General features: G+C 36.1%; 1 protein-coding gene across 1 annotated transcript in view; it reads left to right on the top strand.

Annotated features, from left to right (window-relative positions):
* LOC150076725 (uncharacterized) overlaps positions 1–25,383 on the top strand; it is a 194,474-nt gene extending 169,091 nt beyond the window's left edge. The window contains exon 18 of the mRNA XM_090386626.1: positions 25,328–25,383. Within this exon, the coding sequence (XP_090242752.1) occupies positions 25,328–25,383 (56 nt within the window). The remainder of the gene's footprint in view (positions 1–25,327) is intronic.
* The last annotated feature ends 247 nt before the right edge of the window (positions 25,384–25,630 follow it).

Below are 25,630 nucleotides of genomic sequence, written 5' to 3'. Positions count from 1 at the left end.
TGGTCATAATTTTTTGGCTTATTGGTGTATGTATATAGTGTAAAGGCATCGTTTTAATTATATCTCATATTGTGGCTACCTTCACAAAGAGATATCAGGTATTGCACTACTTTGAATAAGTAATGCTTCTCTAGTAGAGAAGACTACTGTTTTTTATTCTCAGTGGGCACCACCACTCAGACAACACTGTTTCAAGGCTTGTTTGGCCTTACATTGGTAGGTACCATGGTAATGCAAACACCTACCGATGATGGGTCAACAAGCTTTGACACAGTGCTGTCTGGGCAGTAGTGCTCACTGAGAATAAGTAACAGTAGTCTCTTCTACTAGAGAACCATTACTTATTTGAGGTAGTGCAATACCTGGTATCTTGTGAAGGTAGCCATTATGAGATATAATTAAAATGATGCCTTTACATTACGTAAATAGTTTAATTTTATGGATTAACTATGGTGTAGCTACACCGATATTATATGTTTAATTATTATACAGCCACTCCCCAACTTACATAAGGGTTGCTTGCTGAGGAACTCTATGTAAGTTGGAATTTCCCTAAATGCTTATGCAGCACTCACAAATTTGATTGAAGCAAAAAAGAAATGTTCCACGAACATGTAAATAGAATTATTTATTCAATTTTTTTATCTCATGTGCAGGAAAAATTACAAAAGTATACAAAATTACAAAAATATAAAATTACAGAGAGAGAGAGAGAGACAGGCATAAACGTTAGCAAGTTTTACCTTTCGAGCATTGTTGCCAGAAATAACTCTCCTGCTGATAAGCATGCCGCTGCAGAAGTTGAGGACTGTGGAGATTTAGAAGGGGTTTTTTCCAACACATCACAAAATTTCTCTGCAACTGCAGAATCGGCACTGGCAACTTCACCATATACTTTAATGTTTTGGAAACCAGCATGATGCTTGAACCTATTAAACCACCCATTGTTTGCCACGAACTTTATTATTATTATTATTAGCCATATGGTGCAAGGAAGCCTGAGGCATATGCTGCACCAGCCAAAAAAAAGTGTGTATGTGTGTGTGTGTGTGTGAGAGAGAGAGAGAGAGAGAAAGAAAAGTAGAAGGAAATCACCAAGAAAGAGAAGAATGATGACATCCAGCTGAGGACCCTGGGTGAGCTAAGCCCATACTCACCAGATGTGAGCCCCAGGGGTTAGTTTTGGCTTGGGGTTCCCTGTACTTATCCTTAATATCTTCATAAATACTTCTTGCTTTTGCTTGAATGGCCATTGGATTCAGGGGCACTTGCTTCTGAATTTGATTTTCCATCCATATTATTAATAGCTTTTCCATCTTCAATATAGCACCTGAACGCTGTTTTTTGCTCACTGCTGATCTTAAATGCGCTGATCCTTTAATATGTTCTTATATACACGACTATCCCTTAAAATAGTATTCACTGTTGAAGCAGCAAGACCTAATTCCATGCAATAGATGACAAACTTTGTCCTGTTTTGTACTTCTTAATCTAAATAGGAATGAAGAGAAGATTCTGAAAATTTATTTATGTGTTTTATATGATTGAAGAGTGCAGTGAAGAGGGAACTCATTTCACCATAATACCATAACGTAAAAACTCACAGAATTCCAGTTATCGGTATTATCGCAAATGCAATAAGAACAAGTTTACTACCCATTTATATAGATTGCACTAACAGAAAAGCCCAATAAACCGGAAAGTGCAAATTGTTTTTATTGTTTTATGGTAGTGACCTCCAGAAAGTTGTTTTAGAAAAATATCACAAAGGCGTTCAAAATTAATTCTTATAACCGAACACATGATATCTATGAAAGTGTAGTGCAATTTCCATTATAAAAATTACTTTTTAGAGAGATAAATAACTTAGTTATATAGAGAAAATTTAAACTTCCGAGGTCTTGGAACGAATTACCAAAAAAAAAAAAAACAATGTGTTACTGGGTTCACATTATGATATTTTCATGATACCTCCATTTATTCCTAAGGGTTGCAAAATATGTTTCCACGATTTTTTTAAGTTTGCACTGGCCAGCAAAAACTTACGTAAAGTCGAATTTCTGTAAGTTGAGTATTACGTAAGCTGTGGAATAGCTGTATTTAATTATATGTATATTTATATATATATATAATTTTGGAGAGTAGACACACACCCACTACATTCCAAAAAGTATTTGGACATTCCTGTTTTCATAGTGCATTGGGATTTCCTGGATAAACAATTCATCCAGAATTGGTTATATGAATTTATATACCTTCAGGGGTATATAAGGAAGGTGTGTGAACCACAAGTTTTCATCATGGCATGTAGAGCCAAGCTGACTGGTTTTGAAAGGAATTTAATTGTCAGATGCCAATGACTGGCTTGTTGATTCAGATAATTTTTGACAAACCCTACATCATCCAAAGTCAGTCATCAGTGATGATTGACTTTGTTCATGAAATGGAAGTGTGTCAGTACTACCACTGTACAGCAATTCATAGGAAGACCACAAAAGCTCACTGTGTGACAAGGAGGTGGGGGGTACTCAGAAAGGCAAAACAATAATTTTGTCAGAAATCCCCACAAAATATTAACAGAAAGTTTAAATACATATGGAACTTCATGGTCTCAGTTTTCATGGGAGAGTGGTGATGCATATGCCAACCACAAATATTAGTCTTGCCTTGCAGTGAATGCCATAGTTAGTCCTTAGAATAATGAAAAAATAGTTGTAGGGAGTGATGAACCTTGCTATACCCTAATCCAATCAGATGAATGGGTGTGGAGGATGCCTGGAGAATGTGTGTTACTGGAATGTGAGTTCAGTGAAGTTCAGAGAAAGTAGGGTTATGGTGTGGCACTGTTTCTCATGGTATGATTTAGGATCTTTAGTGTTTGTGAAGGAAGTTATGAATACCAAAATCCTATCTTAACATTTTGTACTATTCCATGCTTCCTGTAATGTGGCAGTTCTTTGGATCTACTCATATTTGCTTCAATTGGTTAATACCCTATGCCATACTGCCAGTACTGTTAGGGGATGGTTCATGAACATGAATATACAAAAAAATTGGAATGTTATAGAAAGATTCCACTGCATGAAAAAACATTTATTCACTAATATATACATTCATATTAGTGAATAAATGTATTTCCATATAGTGTGGTCAGTGCCTAATAGAATCAGTACATATTGGAATGGCTGGAGAAAAGGCCTGATTGTAACCCTTTGAAACACCTGTGAGATGAATTGGAATGCTTGGTGAGTGGCAGAGCAATATGTGCCACATTGTCAATGCATCTGTTCTGAAGGAGGAATGCAGTACTATACCTATTTTTTCATTCCTTCATGGAAATCTTACCCAAGAGGATAAAGTATATCATAGCAATCAAAGAGGAACTGCTACACAATTGAAGCAAGTTCCAGTGATATCAGTATGAAACCAATGTACGTCCATATACTTTTTTGGAGGGTAGTGTGTATGTTATCAGTTTAATAAACTTTTTTTTTAGAATTCTGAAATTAGTACTTCCACTTTAGCATATAACAACTTGAAATATAGGTCTCTTCTCTACTACCTTTCGGATGCATTCAATGACTGGAATTTTCAAGTGAATCAACTCAAGAGTAGTATAATATCTGACACATACTGGAGTGTGGCTGGAGAAATCACATTAGTGAAGATCGAGATGTATAATCTGAAGTTTAGGACAGAAGGTTTTTCTAAAAAAAATTTAAAGCTAAGGAAAGCTAAAATTAAAGAGGTACTTGTGATTTAATAAAATTTTAAAGTTTTTGTTTAAATATGAATGAAGAGACAGCAATTTTATTTAAGAGAAGGTGGAATTTCTGAAATTTTTTTTTTTTTGCCTAGCTAGAGAGCTTTAAGATTTTTTGTATTAGTTACCAAAAATGTAATACCTTCAGAATTAAGAATTTCAAAATGTTTTTATTCTAATATAATTATGGGAGAAATTTGAAAATTTCATAGTCTGATTATATAACGGTATTGGAATAGTGCTAAAAATTTCTGTACTTAATATATAACACTTCAAATAGCAACCTACTAAGTTTCATGCAGAGTCACTAGTGTTGTTTTTTGATTAAAGGTCCTGAAGTTAACAAATTCATGTGAATGACAAAAGATGGACACATCACTGTACAGTGATCTGATATTTGGGGGAAAAGAACTAATGCCATGAGAAATGGTCACAACACTGGGGAAGGATGATCCCTTTCTATTTCATAGTTAAGAAGTGGTAGGCAGAATTTAAGTGAGAGAGGGAGGGAATGCCCTTGTTATCATGTGGTACACATAATAACACAGGTTCTCACTTTGAAAAAGGTGCTAGCAGGATGGGTGCCAAAGTTGTTGACAGCAGATCAGAAATGCACAAGAATTGTCAAGTGAACGCTTGCTTCATTTTCAACTGATCCAGCAACTTTACTAGCAAACTTTGTGACCATATGAAAAGATGTGGAACCATCACTTTCCACCAGACACAAAGGAGCAGTCAAAACAGTGGAAACACAGCTCTTCTTCCCCCCCCCCCAAAGAAATCCAAGGCAAGGTGTTTTGGGTTGCTGATGGAATGTTGCTAGTGCTTTACCTCACAGGAGCATATTACACAGACCTTGTGAGGCATTTGTGTGAAAACATCAAAGACAAATGCAGAGGTTAAATAAAGGAGCCTTGTTCCACCAGGACAACATGCCTGCTCACAAGGCTGTCATTGCCATCACATCACATCACATCATGGTGTGAGTGTGTCTTTGAAATCTTGGACTATCCCCTGTATTCACCAGATCTAGCACCACTGGACTTTCATCTATTTTCTAATTTAAAAAAATACTTGGTTGCCATCTATTTTCCCATTGACAGTGATGTCATTGCTGCAGTGAATTCCTGAAGGCTTAAACAAAAATTTTCTTTGCTGCTGAAACCAAAGCATTGCAGTATTGGTGGTAAAAGTGTATTGATTCCAAAGGCAACTCTGTATGAAAATAACAGGTTACCAGATTGCTAAAATAAACCTTTCATTCTCAGGCCACAAACTTTTCAAACGTCCTTCATATAACACATTTTAGCTCTAATAGAATAGACGGATGTTGGAAAAGTGATAAATGGAGATATAATTAAATTGTTATATGAGTGGACATGCTGGTCTAGAACTTCAATATACAGGCAATCCCCATGTAACACGGTTCCGCTCTAACACAATTGATAAATTGTGGCAATAATCGCACAACGTAGTACTTAAATAACATGGTTTCTCTCTAACACGGTTAGAGAATTGCGGCAAACTGCACATAACACGGTATTTTTGAGCTTTTGTGTAGGGGGAACCCTGCTATTATGTTGGATGTAATTTTCAACATTTGCATTCTTTTTTGTTAATCCCTGCTGTTGACTTGCTAGTTGTTATTCAAAAAAAAATAATAAAATAATAAAAATAAATAAATGAAAATAATTATTGGGAAATCCCCATGTTACGTTCTGTGCTATTGAACTTGTGCTTGTTTGAGACCATAAAAATTTGCAACTCTGAAGCGTGCAGTTCATAACTTTGAAGGTTTTTGCAAGGTTATTTTGGTTTTTATTTGATTGTTTATAAATTTTTCCAGATATGTATTACTAAACTTTGTTCTTAAGAAGCATATTGGAATAATTTCTTTGTTGTGAATTAAATTATGGCTAAGGAAAATAGGCATAATTTTGGTAACTGCCAATTTATTTAAAGAATGGATTCTAAATTGTTTTGTGCCAGCTGTGGAAAACTACTTAAAGCAAAAAAATCTAGATTTCAAAGTTTTATTACTATTGAATAACACACAGGCCATCCAAAAGATTTAAGTCATACAAAATGTTGAAGTAATGTTCTTACCACTTAATACAATAGATCAAGGCATTATATTCACCTTTAAAACTCACTACATCAGAAAATCGTTACAATGGATTTTTGAAAAAAATTGATTCCGAATCTACTGAAGTGATGGAGGCGTGGAAGCATTTGTCAATTGTGAACTGTATCAGAATCATTACTCAAAGACGTAAAACTGTCAACATTAAATGTTTGTTGGAAAAATGTGTGGACAGAGTCAGTTTATTCAAGAAATATGGTCAAACTGGCAGAAAACAGAATCTGTGCAATAGTAGAACTTGCTAAGTCAGTAGGGAGGGGAAGGTTTTGATATGACTATCAAAGACGTTCAAGAATTACTGGTAGAAAAGAGCCTGGCAAAGCAGATTTGGTGGAAAGGGAATTGGAGGTAAACCAAATCAATTCAGAGGACAATAGCACAGATGAAAATTCTGAAGTTCCAAATTTTACACAAAAAAGCATACAGCAAGACAATCTTATCCGAGAAATTAGAATCTTATTTTTTGAATGCAGATGCTTAGACTGGAAGAAACACAAAGTTCAAAAGGGAACTTCAAAAATGCTTAGCTCCATACCATGCAATTTACAAATATCTATCAAGCAAAAGCAAACAATCCCAGAATATTGATATTTTAAAGAGAGAAGAGGATACACAAAATCTAGATGCTGCAAAAGAAAGTTCAGAAGGTGAAGATATTCTGCAACAGAGAAAACGTTCTTGTTTGATTGTGCTTAGCAGCAATGAAGAGGAAGAAAATTAAATGAACGTACATTAACTGATATATTATGTATCACAGTTTGTAAGACGTTTGTACAGTTATTACTATTTTTAATAAAAATCAAGTTTCCGATAGTTATAAAAAAATTATGTATTGTTAGCTTTTGGAATGTAAATGCCCTTTTTGTATTGGTTCTTAGTCCTGTATAAGTTTGGAGAAACACAAGCAGTTGCTCTTGACATCTCAAAGGCTTTCGATCATGTCTGGCAAAAAGGTCTTCTAAACAAGCTTCCAACTTATGCTTTGCCAACTGTTTTTTGTAATTGGTTATCCAGTTTTCTCTCTGACCGCTCACTGAGAGTAATGGTAGATGGCTCTGTCTTCTAATTTCTCCACTAATGCTGGTGTCCCGCAAGGTTCAGTTCTTTCCCCCACTCTTTTCCTCTTGTATATTAATGACCTTCTTCCATTTACTGGAAATCCTATCCGTAGTTTTGATAATGATAGCACATTCCATTTCACTTTCCAGTTTGAGAAACCTTGCCCTGCTCAATCAGCTTCAACTTCTCGAATATCCACTACCAATTCCTTAAATGCCAATCTCCAGGTAATTCTCCAGTGGGGTAAAGACAACTTAGTTGATTTCAATCCATCTAAAACTCAGTCCTGTCTTATATCTTGCAAAGAGGATTCTTCTGCTCATATACTTATCTTTGGTGACATTCCAATTTCTAGGCAAGATGATATATCTCTTTTGGGGATTACCCTGACTTCTAATCTCTCATGGCACAAGCACATTACATATATTGCTTCCTCTGAATCTAAAAAACTTGGTTTGCTCTTGGTATTTACTTTTCTTACAAACAGTTGTTCACTCTATACAAATCACAAATCTGCCCTACCAAGGAATATTGTTCACACATCTCGGGTAGTGCCCCAAAAACCTCTCTCAGGCTTCTGGATTCCATTCAGAAGAGGGAAGTTAGGTTAATTAATGACTCATCTCTAGAGTCTCTCTACTCTCTGTCTCACAGACATACTGTTTCTGCTGAATGCCTTTTCTACAGATACTTCCATAGGCACTGTTCTTCTGAACTGGCTTCTATAATTCCCACTCTCTCTTTCAAAACAATCCGAACACATGCTGCCAACATCCATTTACTGTCCAACTTCAAACTCACAGAACCAACTTTTCATCTTCCTCGTTTATTCATTCAACTGCCGTTTTCTAGAACAACCTTCCTTCATACGTATTTCCTGAAAATTAAAGTCTAGAGAAGTTCAAGTCTAATGTCAACAAATATCTCCTTTCGTCTTCTAAACCTCCAACCCATGCACGGTACTAAGTACTATAGGTTCTAATACCTCTTGTGTTTGATGTTTTCATAAAAAAAAAAAAAAAAAAAAAACATGGTTTCGTACTACACGAGATTTTATAGGAACCTAGCTACCATGTTATACGAGGGTTACCTGTCATTTCTGTTATTCTTATATGGATGAATTAAATTTTATTAATTTTGATAAATGTACTGAATATTTTTTTTGATAAAATCCCAAGCTTCAAGTTAAATTAAGTACAATTAGCATTGGCATTAGTAGAGGCATATGATGCAAGAAAGCAAGCTTATGCAGCATCAGCCAAAATAAAAAAAAAAAACCTCTTCACCCCTCCATTCATTCTAAATGCCTGTCCAGCTCAGCCTTAAATTTATTTAGGCTATCAACTTCCACAACAAAAGATGGAAGTCTGTTCCACCAATCAACTACCCGCTGGCTAAAGGCAAATTTCCACACATCTATTCTAGAAAGACATTCTACAAATGTCTTTCCTCAATTTGAATCTGTGCCCCCTCAGGTTCTTAATCTGAGCAAGAGGAAAAATCCCATCAGCATTCAGCTTGCCCAACCCATTCAAAGCCTTATACACCTCAATCAGATCACCTTGCAGGTGCCTACTCTCCAGGCGCTTCAATTTGCAGAATTTAAGCCTTTCTTGGTAAGAGCATCCCTTTGTTCCCCTCACCAATCTTGTTGCCCTTCTTTGTACTTGTTCTAGCAACTCTACATCCTTCCTAAAATGAGGCCCCCAGACCTGTACACGGTACTCTAGGTGTGGCCTGACCATTGCCTTATATAACGGGATATCACCTCCCTGTCCCTGCTAGCAAAATTCCTATATATCATTGACAAGACTCAAAGACCTACCCTGGCAGCCTGTCTGCACTGTTCAGCAAACTTCATATTTGATTGCACAATTACCCCCGGGGTGTTTTTCACTTTACACTTCCATGAGTGTAGTACCACACATTTGGTACATTTCTCTTCAGTTATTGCTACCCATATGCAGTACTTTGCATTTGTCAACATTAAACTTCAGTTGCCACTTCTCAGCCCATTTTCCCAACTTATCTAGATCCAGTTGGAGTAGCATACTGTCTTTACTGTTGTTAACAACCCCGCCAACCTTTGTGTCATCTGCAAACTTGGACATTAAACCTGATATACGTTCATCAATATCATTGATAAATATGCAAAACAACAATGGGCCCAACACCGAACCGTGGGGAACTCCACTAATAACATTTGTCCACAAAGAGCAGTGTCCACTGATTACCACTCTCTGTCGTCTCCCACTCAACCATCCCTTTATCCATCGTAGCAACTTACCCTGAATGCCATACCTCTCCAATTTGTACAGCTGTCTTCCATATGCAACAGTATCAAAAGCTTTCCTGAAATCCAAGTATAGAATATCAAAATTATTTTTGGCATTCAGTTCCTTTGTGACCACATCATAGTATCCAATCACATTGGTCAGACAAGACCTCCTTTTAACAAACCCATGCTGTATCTTAACTATTACTGCAGTGTTGTCTAGATGATCCTGCAATGCTTCTTTAACCAGTAATTCCATTTTTTTTTTTCCCCCGGAACACAAAATGAACTAATTAATTATGTTAAAAACACCATCTTGTAGAAGTTTAACACTTCCAAATGCTTAATGTACTGTCAGTGTTTTTAATGTGATGAAGTATTTCATCTTTTTTCTCTTCTAAAATGACACGCTCAACAAGAAAGATTTCAGTTTTGTAAATTGCAACACCTGAAAACTAGGCACTTGCAAAGAGACTAGACTGAAGTGTTTAAGGCCTAAATTTTTGATGTAAAAACATTTTTGGCCACACCTACTACATTTTTGGACTGAAGCAAAACCAATTGGTAATGAAAATGTCAGACAGAAATAATGCAAATGGCACAATGATGTGAAAATAAACATCTTTGGCAGTACCTACTGCATTTTCAGACTGAAATAAAACCAGTTGGTAATGAAAATGTCAGACGGAAATGTGAGCCTGCTACTTACTCTATCGAATCAACACCAGGGGCTAACATCTGGTGAATATGGGCTTGGCAAACCCAGGGTCCTGAGCTGGATATCATCATTCTCCTCTTTCTTGGTGATTCCTTTCTACTTCACTCTCGGGAATTTTTTTTTTTGGCTGGTGCAGCATAAGCTTCAGGCTTCCTTTTATACCATATGGCTGATGATGATAATAATAATAATAATAATAATAATAGTGATTGCATTAGTGTCATTTCGGAAGTGACATAATTTGCGTCATTTCTGTTTCACATTTTCGTCAAAGATGTTTGCATATAAAACATCTTTACATACAGGGTAGGCATACGTTTTTTTTTTTTTTTTCCAAAGGTTGGCAGTGTGGTTAATGATGGTATTGAAAATTAGGCAGATGGGCTGAGAAATGGCAGTTGAAGTGTAACATCGACAAATGCAAGATAGTGCATATGGATAGCAGTAATCCCAGAGTAACGTACAAACTGTGTGGTACTACATTCAGGGTAGTGGAAAATGAAAAGACTTGGGGGTAATTGTGCAGTGAGATATGAAGTTCTCTGAGCAGTGCAGACAGGTGCCAGGACCAGGCATAGGGTTTTGCCAATGATAAACAATAATTTTGCTAGCAGGGATAAGGTGTATGTGTGTGTTATGGGATTTAACGGATTTAATTGGTAAAGAAAATGTCAGACAGAAATGTGAGCCCGCTACTTACTCTATCGAATCAACACCAGGGGCTAACATCTGCTGAATATGGGCTTGGCAAACCCAGGGTCCTGAAGCTGCTCTGTGGCTATAATGTGCCTCGGGAATAAGGTAATTATTCCAAAATATAAGGCAATGGTCAGGCCACATCTAGAGAATTGCATACAGGTCTGCAGGCCTCATTTTGGGAAGGATGTAGTGCTACTGGAATGAGTACAAAGAAGGGTAACAAGATTGGTGAGGGGAACAAAGGGTTGAGGTGTTTAATGGCCTGTGGCCATTAAACACTCAATCAGAAGCAAAGGTGATTCTTATACTGCTTCTATTAGAATGAGCAGCAGCAGCATGGAAAGCAAAGCAATGGAGATTTCCAGGACTGTTGGAAGTCACAGTACAACAAATAAATACATGGGCTGTGTTAGGGTAACTAAGAGTAGAAACAGGTGCATGTATACTTGCATGAACACCAATGCTAGGAGAATAGTTAATAAATTTGATGAGCTTGAAGTGTTAGTCAAAATATCAAAGGCAGATATTGTTGGGATATAAGAGACGTGGTGTCACACAGATATAAGCAGTGCAGAATTGGAATTTGGGGAGTATAACGTGAACAGAAAGGAGAGGAAAGGCGGTGGGTTATGCTGTTAGTTAAGAAAATCTAAGGAAGTGCATCCAATTGATGTTGGTGGAAAGTGCAGTGTTGAGTCTGTTTGGTGTGAAATAAGCACTGGGAAAGGAAAAATGAGAGTAGGTGTGTGTTATAGGCCTAATGAATCTGATGAGTATAATGAACAATTGTGCATAGAAATAGAGTGGGCCAGTAAATCAAAATGTCTTATAATGGGGGATTTTAACTTTCCAGATATTGACTGGAACTTGTGGATTGGTCACTCGCACACTAGCAAGACTTTTTTTGGATTTATTGGATAACGTTTTCTACAGCAGCATGTTCGAGAGGCAACCAGAAGGACTAATACTCTTGATCTGATTATCAGCAGTGATTATTCATGCATTAAGAATTTGCAGATAAAAGAACCACTGGGTGACAGTAATCACAATGTACTGATGTGGGAATTACTGAAAGATGTAACTACCATCAAACCTAAAGGGAAGGGCTTTTGCTTTTGTAAAGGTGACTACAGAGGTCTCAGACAATTTTTAAATTCTATACAGTGGGACCAACTGATGTTACTAACAGCAAATTCAAAATGGGAAGTATTCAAAAAATTAATCTTAGAAGCTACTAGGCTTTTTGTATCAACTAAGAAATACTGTTCAAGGTTCAGGCCTAAATGGATGTCGGATGAATTAATGAGGCTCTTGGCAGAGAAGAAAAATGTATGGGAAACATATAAATTATCAGATGACACAGAAGCCTATGACAGATAGCAACTAAGGCCATATTGCTCCGGGGATATGCAGTGGTCATTCCCTGACCTTTCCGCATCCTCTGTATTTGGTGGTGATGGGCTCGAACACCGGTCTAATCAAGAAGCGTGTGCTATGCACTGTTGCTCCTTCCCACCTGGCTACGGAGGTTGTTGTTGTTATTTGGTTTTTAGGAGCATTAGCAACTAAGGCCATATTGCTCCGGGATATGCGGTGGTCATTCCCTGACCTTTCCGCATCCTCTGTATTTGGTGGTGACGGGCTCAAACCCCGGTCTAATCAAGAAGCATGTGCTATACACTGCTGCTCCTTCCCACCTTCCTACAGAGGTGCTGGTTAGTCTGGCGAAGGCAGATTCTGGGTCATTTTAATGCATGGGCACATCCAGTGGACAGCAGGGGCCTCAGCCTACTGAGGACCTCAATTGTTGATCTTAAATAATTTTTTAAAAGACCCTCTGTCCTATGTTATGTTGCTTTCAAAAGCACTGAAAACACAGAACATAATGATATACGAATAATGTTTTTGACTTTGTTTAAATAAACTCATGTGCAACGAGAAAACATTTTCAATGTACTATATTTTCGAATATTGAAATTGCAATGAGAATTTTTTTGAGCATGATGGTGACAAACGGAATCAGCGAACGTTCATTTTCAAAGTTAAAGTTTATAAAAAATGAATATAGAAATAACATGAACCAGTCGCATTTAAATCATTTAAGCTTAATGGCAATAGAGAATGAGCTTTTACAAAACATCAATTTTAATGATGTCAACGAGGAGTTTGCCACTTTGAAAAGTCAAAAACCACTTTTATAATTTTTGGAAAAAAAACTTTTCTTATTTGTTCATAGGTATTTTCTTCATATTTTGAACAAAATTTCATACGAATTAAAGATTTCAAAAAATATAAAATTTAAATTTAAAATTTCAAAAAGAAAAACAAGAAAACAATTTAAAAAAGAAAAAACTAAAAAAAAAAAAAAAAAGAAAAGGAAAAAAAAACTCCATCGATGGGTTTCCGTGGTGATGGAGCATAATTTACAGTAGCTCTTTTAATACATAGGGTTAGGAATGCGACTAAGAGAGACACAGAAAAAAATTAAAACAAAGTTTAAACTGAATAGGGGCCACATTTGGAAATTCACCGGGGACCCTGAGAGTTCTTAAAACGGCCCTGGCCAGATTACAAGAAATGTTTGGCAAAGGAAAACAGCAAAGAGTTCTTTACTTACGTAAACACTAGAAGAAAAGGGATGAATCAGATTGAACCACTTAACATAGATGGGTTGACTATTGATGATCATGCTCAGGTAGCTGATAAACTGAATGAGTATTTTGCATCTACATTCACATATGAGGAGTTATTCAACAGGGAGCTAAGTGATATTGTAATAAATGAGAGCAAATGGAGGAGAAATTGTTGAAGTTAAACATAAGGAAGGCATCTGGGGTGGCGGGATCTATCCAGTTATATTAAAGGAGGCAGCAAAGAAAGTAAGCAAACCTTTAATCATAATCATGAGAGCTTCCTGGGAGGTCCCCATGAACTGGAGATGTGCAAATGTATCACTAATTCACAAAGGGGAGTTAAAAAGGTGACACAAGTAACTATATACTTGTTAGTTTAACTTGTGTTCGGGGAAAGTAATGGAATCACTGTTAAAGAAGCATTGTAGGATCATCTAGACAAGACTGCAGTAATAGTTAAGACACAGCATGGGTTTGTTAAAGGGAGGTCTTGTCTGACCAGTTTGATTGGATACTATGATGTGGTCACAAAGGAACTGAATGCCAAAAATAATTTCGATATCACATACTTGGATTTCAGGTACGCTTTTGATACTGTTGCACATGGAAGACTGCTGTACAAATTGGAGAGGTATGGCATTAAGGGTAAGTTGGTACAATGGATAAAGGTATGGTTGAGTGGGAGATGACAGAGAGTGGTAATCAATGGACACTGCTCTTTGTGGACAAATGTTATTAGTAGAGTTCCCCAGGATTTGGTGCTGGGCCCATTGTTGTTTTGCATATTCATCAATAATACTGATAAGGGTATATCAGGTTTGCAGATGATATAATGGTTGGCAGGGTTGTTAATGACAGTAAAGACAGTGTGCTACTCCAACTGGATCTAAATAAGTTGGACAAATGGGCTGAAAAGTGGCAACTGAAGTTTAAAATTGACAAATGCAAAGTACTGCATATGAGTAGCAATAACCGAAGAGAGATGTACCAACTGTGTGGTACTACACTTATGGAAGTGGAAAGTGAAAAAGACCTGGGGGTAATTGTGCAGTCAAATAAGAAGTTTGCTGAGCAGTGCAAACGGGCTTCCATTAGCATATGATGCAAGAAAGTAAGCTTATACATCATCAGCCAAAAAAAAAAAAAAAAAACCCCTTCCGATTTCACCCATCCATTTGCTCTAAAAGTTTGTCCAGTTCTTCCTTGACTTTATTTAAACTATCAACTTCCACAACAACCAATGGAAGTTTATTCCAATAATCAACCACTAATCATTTGCCTAACCTCCTTTGTGACTTTATTACAGACTAGTTTATATCTACCAGATAAAAAAGGCTTCTTTACTGTCTGATTTACCACATTATCTACCACTGCTAATATTTATAGTAAATTGTAAATTAAAGGTAAATTTAATTCCATTAAATTAATGTCCATAATTAATAGAGTCAAGCTAACTGAATAACTTTACATTACAATTACAAGAGTGGGCATACATTTTGGGACTTATTCTGGTTCCTTAATCAGTGGAAAAATTAAAAAGAATGGTTGAATTAATCTAATAAGGTTAGTCCCCGACTTATGTAACTTCAGACTTACATAACTTTTTTTGGTAAAATCGTAAAGATACTTTCTGTATAATTTTTAAGAGTGATGTACAATGAAGGAACAATAAGTATAAGTTTTTTAATTTTTGTTCTCATACAAACTATGTTGGATAATAACCTGTGGCGTAACTAGAAGCTAGGTAAATAACTAGAGTGGCCTGGGTGACAATAACCATGTTTGAAGAATGGTTTCTAAATGTTTTTGTCCCTGAAGTTGAAAAATATTGCTTACAAACATCAGTGCCTTTTAAGACATCAATGCTCCTTGACAACGCTCCTGGTCATCTTAAATATCTAGATCAGCAGTCTCAACCTTTTTTACTTGTACCACCAAAACTGAAAAATTTCAGTACCACTCATTAAAATATGTATTTGTATTAAGTCAAGAATATTCACATAATAAGGCTATGTTATAAATTATACATATTTTTATTTCATTTTAATACAAAAATTGAAAAAAATAAATAACAAATATTGAACAAAACAAAATAAATTGTAAAATGCTTGATTAACATCACAAGATAAGACTCGCTCGCAATTTTAAGCTTTCCGGGAAATATATAGCTATCCACTCTGAGGTTGAACAAACAAAATATTTGAAAATCAACACGAATTGTGAATTCCTGTTAGATTGAAAAAAGATAGGCAAAATGTAATTATTTAACTTTAGAGGGGAAAATTTTTAATATTTTATTTTTCATAATTTCATATATTTAAAAAATTCAACTGTCCATTATTCATGTACCACCAGTTGTGAAACACTGATCTAGATGATCTGCATGACATCGTCAAGGTGGTATTGTTCCCTCCAAATACAACTGCTTTAATACAACCAATGGATCACAGTCAAAAGTTATTCAGGCATTCAAAGTTTATTACATGTGGACAACATTTTCTGAGGCTGTAAATGCAGCAGAGCAAGAGAAAATGGATCTGCAGCAATTTTGGAAGATGTTTAACATCCTTGATGAAATACATAACATTTAAAGGGACTGGAATGGTTTGACAACAACTTGTATGAGCGGAGTTTGGAAAAAACTTCTGAAACATTCCGAGCTTAAAAATGAAGGCTTCAACAAAGATGAGCTGACGTCTACTGTTACCAAAGGAATTATAAACTTAGCCCAGCAGTGGCAGCTGGTCCTAGAGGATGAAGATGTAGACAAGCTTGTGGATGAACAAGGTGAAGATTTAACACAAAAGACCTAGCCCAATTGAACACGCAGAGTTGAGGAGAAAGGGAGAGCAGAATCCATCGAGGAATCCGAGCAATCCACCAAGCAGTTCAAATTAAAGGAAATGGCAGAAGCATTTTGTAAAATTTGAGAAGGTCTCTCTATGTTTGATGGAATAGATGAAAACACCGAATGTTTCTTGAAAATAGAAAGAAAAGTTCAAGATGGCTTATCGCCGCAAAATTTATGAAGGGGACAAAAAGCATATGAAACAGATGGGGATCAAAGAGTTCATATCACGTACTACCTCTGATCTCTACTCAGTTTACAACACTCTGTGATTAATGATTCAGGTTCATTTTAAGTTACCTTCAGTTGAGCACCTGAAGTGTGTATATTTGATTCATTGTGTGGTTTAGACCAATTTTCTTAATTATGTACACTTTGGTATTGATTCCCTTAGTAGTCCACATGGTATACAAAATACATATCAGTATTTACAGTAAAATAACATGTTTTTACTTCCTTTTATGTTTTCTTTTCTTATGTGCCACTCTGGTTACTTCACCACTGTCCCTGATATGCCAAAATTTTTGTAATTTTGGCATATCAGGGATATAGTAGCAATATTTTATTATTCATTCTCAAGTTACGTAAAACTCGACTTAAGTAAGAAGTAGTGGAACATATCTCTCTTGTATGTTGGGGACAGACTGTAATTACATTCTAGATTTCTGATATGTACATCAACTGGCATTGTTATTTCTACTCTAATGAATTTAAAATAATACACGAAATCTGGAAAACTGCAAGAAAATTTAAAAAATGCTGGGCCAACATTTCTGCTTTTCAGTCTTTGTAGTAGTGGCTGAAACAAAGAAAAAAAAAAAAAGTATAGACTCTTTCATATTTGATGTTAGATAACTCTTAGCATCTAAAAGAAAAAATAGGCAATCTGCAGCACTAAAAGCAAATTAAATGATAAAGGCAGTGCTAGATAAATATAAATTGCTGGTGAACATACTAATAGGTGGAATTTATATATGTGACAAAGGCCCTGTTCCTGATTGAGATTTGAAATTAGTTTTAGGTGGTGACCCTTCTGGCCACAATCCATGGTGGACTATGGGGGAAAGATGACAGTACGACCGAGGAGCAACTGTTAGTTGTGTATTACAGACAGACCCTGACTTACGTTCTGCAAACCTTTACGTAACACGAATTTTATGTAAGTTGGATTTAACCCACCCCACCCGTTAATCAGTATACAGTTTACAGTATCATTAACATGTTTTAAAGGCTATTTCTGTTAGTTTTATTCATAGGATGCACACACAAATTATATTTCAATATGTAATTATTAATGCAAAATAATATAATAATATAATATAGTATAAATAATATGAGAAAACAGAAAAATAAAAAAAGTTTAATTTGGCCATTTTAGCTTCCTTATTATCAAGAAGGACTGAACAGTGGCTTTTTTTTTCTCTTCATAAATCTCTCGATAACAGGCTAAAACATTATTTATTTCTCTTTGGACCTTTAAGAATACCGTGAAGCATTAGGATCCATCTTCTCCAATCGTGCCATTCTTGCTGAAATCTCACAGAATGCAAACATTTCTTACATAACAAAACATCCTGACTCTTCTTCTGGTTCTGAAGCCTCAGCTTCAGCAACTTTTGCTGCTTCTAGTTCAAAGAGTTCTTCATTTGACAATTCATTCCCATACAAGTTAATCAATTTTTCAAAATAATGTTCATCAACTTTTAATTTTAGTTGTTCAGCAAGTTCCACTATTTTTTCAGTCAAGTCTTCAAAAGGTTCATCCTTACCAAAAGCATGCACAAACTGCATACAAATTTTTTTCCAAACTGAATTCATACGATTTTGTGTAATCTCCTCCCATGCTTGTGCAGTGTTTTGTATAGCTTGATAAATGTTAAATAAGACTTCCAAAAATTTCATACTGTTAAATCATGATCTCTGTCCATGCCTTACATAATAGTAAGCTTTGAAGTTGGTAATCAGTCCATGGGCTGGATGAGTGAAATGGTGTTGGGTGGAAGGTAGAGTACTTCTATGTTTTTGAATGAAAACCATCCAAGCGTGCAGGATGACTAGGAGCATTATCAACAATAAGCAAAATCTTGAATGGAATGTCAGTTTCTCTGCAATATTTCTCAACTTCAGGCACAAAACAGTTAATAAACCAGTCTTCAAAAAGAGCAATACTAACCCATGCTTTTGGATTTGAATGATAATATACGGGAAGAGCTGTCTTACTGATACATTTCAAAGCACATGGGTTTTTTGAATGATAGAATAGCAGTGGCTTAAGCTTACAGCAACCTTAAGCATTACCCTCACGCAAAAGAGTTAGTCTATCTTTTGAAGCTTTGTGTCCTGGCATTGTTTTTTCCTCTTTAGAAATATAGCTGTGGCATGGCATTTTCCCCCAAAACAATCCAGTCTCATCTGTGTTAAACTCTTGTTGCGACAAGTTTAAGACCCTCATTACGTTTCACCCACTCAGGATATTTCTCAGTTGCTTCAGTAGCAGCTAAGAAATATCTACTAGCAGCTTCTCCAGTACAGTTCTTAAATCTAGCAAACCAAACCATTACTTGTTATAAAAAATTGAGAACCATGTGGATATTGTTTCAAAAACTTTGCTTTTGTCTGAATCGTCATTAAGCTTAGCGGAATGGACTTTTGTATTTGGTCTTCCATCCACATAGTTAACAATTCAAGTGGATGGATGTGGATGTAATAACATATCATAAATAGCACCAGATCATTCTTTTGTTATTATTGTTGAATTTAAAGAAGCAGATCCTTTCACATGTGGATATCTAATACAACAGAATATCTAATCTTTGTTTTGATGGGGAGGAGTTTCCCTACCCAGAGTTTGAGGCCAAAAATAAATGTGCATAGAATTTTTTAAAATATTATTATGCAATTTAATATTAATTTAGTAATTTCAATATTTCAGTATTATCAATTAACATTTAGTGGATAAAATTGATAATTTTATCCACTAAATGTTTTAAATTTGCCTTGTTTAAATGTGCCTTTCCACTTTTGTTCATTTTTCCAGTCATAATTGTACTCTACCATGGAACACACAAACGTTAAAAATTATTAAAGTGTATGAATACAAATACATAGCATGTCCATGTTCAATAGTAAACAAAGTGAGACTGAGAAAGGAACACGCATACACGGTGTGGGCTGGTTGGTTGGTTGATAGGATTTTATTGGTGCATCAGCAACTAAGGCTATAATGCGCCAACACGGTGTGGGCAGTCTACCTTGCAGAAGACTGCTGTTAGGTGGCACGTGAGTAATGTAGGTACATTAAGTTTTAAAATTTTTGTTTTAAATTTTTATAATTCAAAATTTTTTTCATAGCCCTTTCAGGATAATTTGTGTAACTCTGAATTTATATAAGTCAGGGTCTGTCTGTATTGTGAAAGGTATTCAGAAATTATTCTGTGACAATAATTTTGAATAACTTTCCAAATGCTCTGTAACTATTTTATCTTTAAGTAACATGTGTTGGATTTTGCACTGTGAGATTTTTATTTTTATTATTTTTAAAACACTAATGAATCCATTTTAATATTTTCTGCTGAAACAGGAGTTTGGAAACTGCAGCAAGTGCAAGCAAGGATCTTTCAAATAGACTTCAAAGAAGCCTTACTGCAATTATACAAATTTGTATAACCGATAAAAAATTGTATAAATAGTCAAATTCATTATTTAAAAAAAAATTAATGTTTAATTATCTGTTAATATTATACAGTTAGTGGTTACTTTACTAGGTACACCTACCCTTTTAATGAAATGGAGTGCTCCTTCAGTAACAACATCATGTTTGTACTATACAATACAAAATAGGTGGGAAGTACAACTTACTTCATATGGCATAATTAGACCACATTCAAGATGCTGAATGTGATATGTTGGAAATAGCTTTGTTGATACAGGCAGTGGTATAGGCCACAGAGGCTGATAAGACTTGTGCAGGGTAATAAAAAGGCCACAAGTCACTGGGCTGTCATTTAACTTTCGGTCAAATGACAATTTAGTACAACAGTGGTAACCAGAAAACATTTCAGAATGCACAACTTGTCACGGTTGGGATATCAAAGCTGATGAACATGTCGAATTGCACTCCTGTCAGCAAAAAATATGAAGGTACAGTCACATTTGGCTCAGGAACATTAACAGTGGAGAAGTGGAAAATTGAGAGGAACACAATGTGGCAAAAATAGCACGAGTCCATGGAACCATCCTGCCAGGTTGTTGTTGTTGTTATTTGGTTTTTAGGAGCATTAGCAACTAAGGCCATATTGCTCCGGTGCGGTGGTCATTCCCTGACCTTAACGCATGCTCCTTATTTGGTGGTGACAGGCTCGAACCCCGGTCTAATCAAGAAGCGTGTGCTACGCACTGCTGCTCCTTCCCACCTGGCTACGGAGGCGCCTTCCTGCCAGGTGTCAACAATGCAATGTGGTGGTGATGTAATGGTATGGCGATTGTTTCTGTGAGGCACACTGATCCTCTTAATGCCAACTGTTGCTCTACGTAAGTAGTAGCAGTAGTAGTAGTAGTGGCATGTGATGCAAGAAAGCAAATGTATGAGCTTATGCAGCATCAGCCAAAAAAAAAAAAAAAAAATCACACCATTCCCTCCAAATGCCTGTCCAGTTCCTCCTTAAATTTATTCAACCTATCAACTTCCACAACGACAGATGGAAGTTTGTTCCAGCAATTAACCACCCGCTGGCTAAAGGCAAATTTCCGCACATCTATTCTACGTCTGTCTTTTCTTAATTTGAATTTATGCCCCCTTAGGTTTGTAATCTGAACAAGTGGAAGGATCCCATCAGAATTCAGCGTGCTCAACCCATTCAAGGCCTTATATACCTCAATCAGATCACCGCGCAGGTGCCTAGTCTCCAGCCACTGCAATTTGCAGAACTTAAGCCTCTCTTGATAAGAGGATCCCTTCATTCCCCTCACCAATCTTGTTGCCCTTCTCTGTACACGCTCAAGTAAATCTACATCCTTCCTAAAATGAGGCCCCCAGACCTGTACGCAGTACTCAAGGCGTGGCCTGACCATTGCCTTATACAGAGGGATAATTACCTCCTTTTCCCTGCTAGCAAAATTCCTATACAGTAATACCTCGACTTACGCTACCCCGACTTACGCGAACTCGGAGTTACGCGGTTCCTGATTTTTTCGTTCGGCAACCCTGCCGCCCACTATCTTCAAGGTCGTTTTTCATATGTTATCGATATACGGTGCGACGGCGGAGAATGAGAGCGAAAGATGAACAAAATTCAACTTTGCTGCTTTTATGTTTTTTATATCAGTGAAGGAGAAACACATTTCACCATAATAACGTAAAAACCAACACAATTCCAGCTATCGGTATAATCGCAAATGCAATTAGATCGAGTTTACTACCAGTTTATAACAGATTTCACTAGCAGAAAGGCAACTGGATTTTTATTGTTTTATGGTAGTAACCCCTAGAAATGTGAGGTGTTAATAGTGTATCTCTGCCTTTATGGTGTTGTTTATTCAGTTGCTACATGCGCGCAGCTTTGTTTATGCGTATCAAGCGTGCCTCCTCGTTTTGTAATTGTGCTTTATTCCCTAAAAATGAGTTTTTTTTTTTTTTTTTATGAAAACCCCAAACACGAAAGGTATCAAAACCTATAGTACTTAGTACCGTGCATGGGTTGAAGGAGAAGTATGGGGGGAGAGGGATGCCGGAAACTCTGCTCTAGAGACTAAACATGGGTTTCACCACTTCAAGTCTCCAATAAGCAAAGTGGTGGTATTTCACCGGTTGATGAAAGTCATCTACCACCTGAAGTAAAATACTTAATTAAAAGGTGTGAAAAGGAAGCGTCCTGGTGAAGACACTGCAGATTCAGAGAGAAAAAGAAAAGCAATTATCGATAAACAGAGGCGGACTGGGTCAAAAATTCCTACCCGGGAAAATTTATAATGGCCTCATACTATGGTTTATGGCCAAAATCACACTGGCCCACTGGGGTTTCCCTGGTAAGGCTTATGGCCAGTCCGCCTCTGTCGATAGAGAAAAAAATATGAAATTGTGAAACGCTTTGAGCGAAATGAAAGACCATGTGATATTGCACGTGCTACAGGCCTAAACGAAGCAACGGCGAAAAGCACATGACAATTGCAAACTTGACAGGTTGAAAATTGAAAAGGGCTCAATTGTAAAGGGCTTAAAAATTTTAGAAAACATAGACTCCAACGAAGAACGCGTTATAGCTACAAAGCAAGGAATAAAAAAATTATTAGCTTGCTACGAAGAAATTCTGCGTGAAAAAAAGAACGCGCTGTGTCGTCAGACGAATTTGTTAGATTTTATGAAGCCATCGACATCGAAATAACTTTTTAATGTAAGTCATTTGTTTTTTTAATACATATTTTGTATTAATATGTATAAAGAACTGCAATTTTATTAATATTTTTCTTCTAAACTAGTGTTTTTGTTAGTCCTTGGTCCCAATTAAGCAAAATTTATATGTATTTATATGCAAAGTTGTACCCCGACTTACGCGATTTTCGTCGGACCCACCTATCGCGTAACTTCGGGGTATTACTGTATATCATTGACAAAACCCCATGACCTGCCCTGGCAGCCTGTCTACATTGCTCAGAGAACTTCATATCTGACTGCACAATTACTCCCAGGTCTTTTTCATTTTCTACCACCTTAAGTGTAGTAACACACAGTTGGTACGTTTCTCTGGGGTTACTTCTACCCATATGCAGTACTTTGAATTTGTCAAGGTTAAACTTCAGTTGCCACTTCTTAGCCCATCTGCCCAAATTATCTAGATCCTGTTGCAGTAGCACACTGCCATTACTGTCATTAACAACCCTGCCAACCTTTGTATCACCTGCAAACTTCGACATTAAGCCTGATATACCTTCATCAATATCATTGATAAATATACAAAACAACAGTGGACCTAACACCGAACCCTGTGGGACTCCACTAATAACATTAGTCCAAGAAGAGCAGCATCCATTGATTACCACCCTCTGTCTTCTCCCACTTAACCATCCTTTTATCCATTGTAGCAACTTACCCTTAATACCATTCTAAGGGTAATTAAGTGGTGCAACATTTGGATGCCACAGCATAACTAAAATTGTTTCTGATCAGGCTGATCCCTTCATGGTTATAGCATATCTGTCTCTGTGAATGGGTTCTTCCAATCTGATAATGCACCATGTCACAAGGCCAGAAATATATAGAACTAAATGGAATATGTTAGTGAATTCAGCCTACTGCAATGGCCTCCCAACAGGTTATCTGCATCACCACATCTCAACCCATTTGAACACTTGTGAAATTAGCTCTTTGCAGTACAGCTCAGCCAGCTTTCCTGGCACCCCCACCACCTTTATAAAATACCATGCAAATAATTTATCTAATACATATAATATATACTGCCACTAGTTGGTTAAAACCCTGACCTGATAATACCTAAAAGAAATAGAGAAGTGATCATGTTCTGATATATACATTCCTGATAAGTCCGCTAGTTGCATTTAAGTCATTGCATTGCAAGGGAATGCTTTGAGATCAACGGTTGGTATCACGCAGGAGGAGGAAAGAACAGTCCAGCTTGACCCATTGCATCACGAGTAGATCTTGTAGATCATGTGTAGCAACATGAAGAACAGAATGAGTGAAGACAATATAAAGAAAATACTACCTGGGAATTGCTGCATCACAATGAGATACAAAAGAGAATGGTGCATCTTTTATGGAACACAGCAGAAACCCCCGCTCTTCACATTGTTTTCCACAGCTCCCTCATTAGTCATAACTATTTTCTGCCTTTTTTTGAGAGAGAGAAGTAGCAGGAGACACGTGACCTTATCTCTTTTTAGCATTGGTGCTATCAGCCATTTCATTCTCACTAAAGGTTTCAAGGCGCAATGTCACCATCATTGTTATATTATTCTAATTCCATCTACAACTTCTTCCACTTCAGCTCTGGCTAATGTTTTGTTACAAGTACTTTAAAATCACAGCCTGAGAACTCACCACATTTGTAACTGTGAAAAAAAAGTCATTCATCAACAACCAATTCTTGTATAGAAAATTATTAGTTGACAAATTTTTTTTTTTAAGCTATGAAACATTTCAAGACTTAGAAATACTTCAAAATGAAATATTTGATGGTTAAACTAGTCAGATAAATACAGTAATAACTTCAAATACAGATATATACAGTTATACCCAGTTATTTATTAACAAATTATTTATTTATTAATAACTATTTGTTATTTATTTATTTATTATTTATTTATTTGTTTATTAAATAAACAAACAATTTATTTATTTATTTGTTAATAAACAACTGGGTATAACTGTATATATCTGTATTTGAACTGCCGACCGGGCTAGCCGAGTGGGTAAAGTACCTGCCCGGCAACCCAAAGGTCGCGGGTTCGATTCCCGCCTCGGGCTTGGATCAAAGTACTGCAAAAACCTTGGGAGGTGCAATATGGCCACAGAAGCCGATGCGCCAACAACTACCAAATAAAAAAAAAAAAAAAAAAAAAAATGTATTTGAACTATGGACCCCAGTACTCCAGGCCCATTCGTTACTACAGTAATAACTTGTATTGCAGCAGTTTTTTCATAATGATTTTGAGAAACATCTTTATACAACAGTCAGTGATAGTTGTGAACATAAGAAACTCAACATTGCCTTTAAAGTTTATATTTGTCATGAATTCGTGTTCTGTGGACACAAATACTGTAATTGTTCCAAATGATTTAATAATTTTTTTTTTTTTTTTCACATGAGCAAGAAAGTCCTTTCATTTATACAGTAAGTACACCAAGTACAATATTTATATATGCAACAGAATATCTAATCTTTGTTTTTATGGGGAGGAATTTCCCTACCCAGAGTTTGAGGCCAAAAATAAATATGCATAGAATTTTTTAAATATTATTATGCAATTTAATATTAATTTAGCAATTTCAATTTTTCAGTATTATTGATTATTGATAATTTTATCCACTAAATGTTTTAAATTTGCCTTGTTTAAATGTGCCTTTAGATTACACAATAAATGCATAAGTTTATTACTGATTTATTCCAAACTTTCTGTAGATATACTTGTTATATAAATACACAGCTCTCTGCATTTTATTTCTTTTTAATTTAGATTCTAGTTATTATAAAAAAGAAAGTGAACAAGCATGTTCCTGTTTTCTATGCTGAAGTAGATGCCTTGTTTCTCTATCTGAGTGCAATATAAAGAAGTTTTTCTCTTTTGTGCTGACCAACTTTTACAAAAAAAGCAAACATTTTAGTAAAATTATTAAAGTTATTCAGAAATGTCTGTTGTGAAATATTCACATAATTATATAACACATTTTCAAAATGAACAGTACTCCTCTAAAGTGTTTATTAAAATCACATTGCAATACTAAATTTCAAACTAATCAAACAATATCCAGACTACTTG

This window comes from Mastigoproctus giganteus, chromosome 12 (assembly GCF_048544385.1).
Source record: "Mastigoproctus giganteus isolate SK-2022 chromosome 12, ASM4854438v1, whole genome shotgun sequence".
Classification (NCBI taxonomy): domain Eukaryota; kingdom Metazoa; phylum Arthropoda; class Arachnida; order Uropygi; family Thelyphonidae; genus Mastigoproctus; species Mastigoproctus giganteus.
This window is presented reverse-complemented; position numbering and strand designations above follow the sequence as displayed.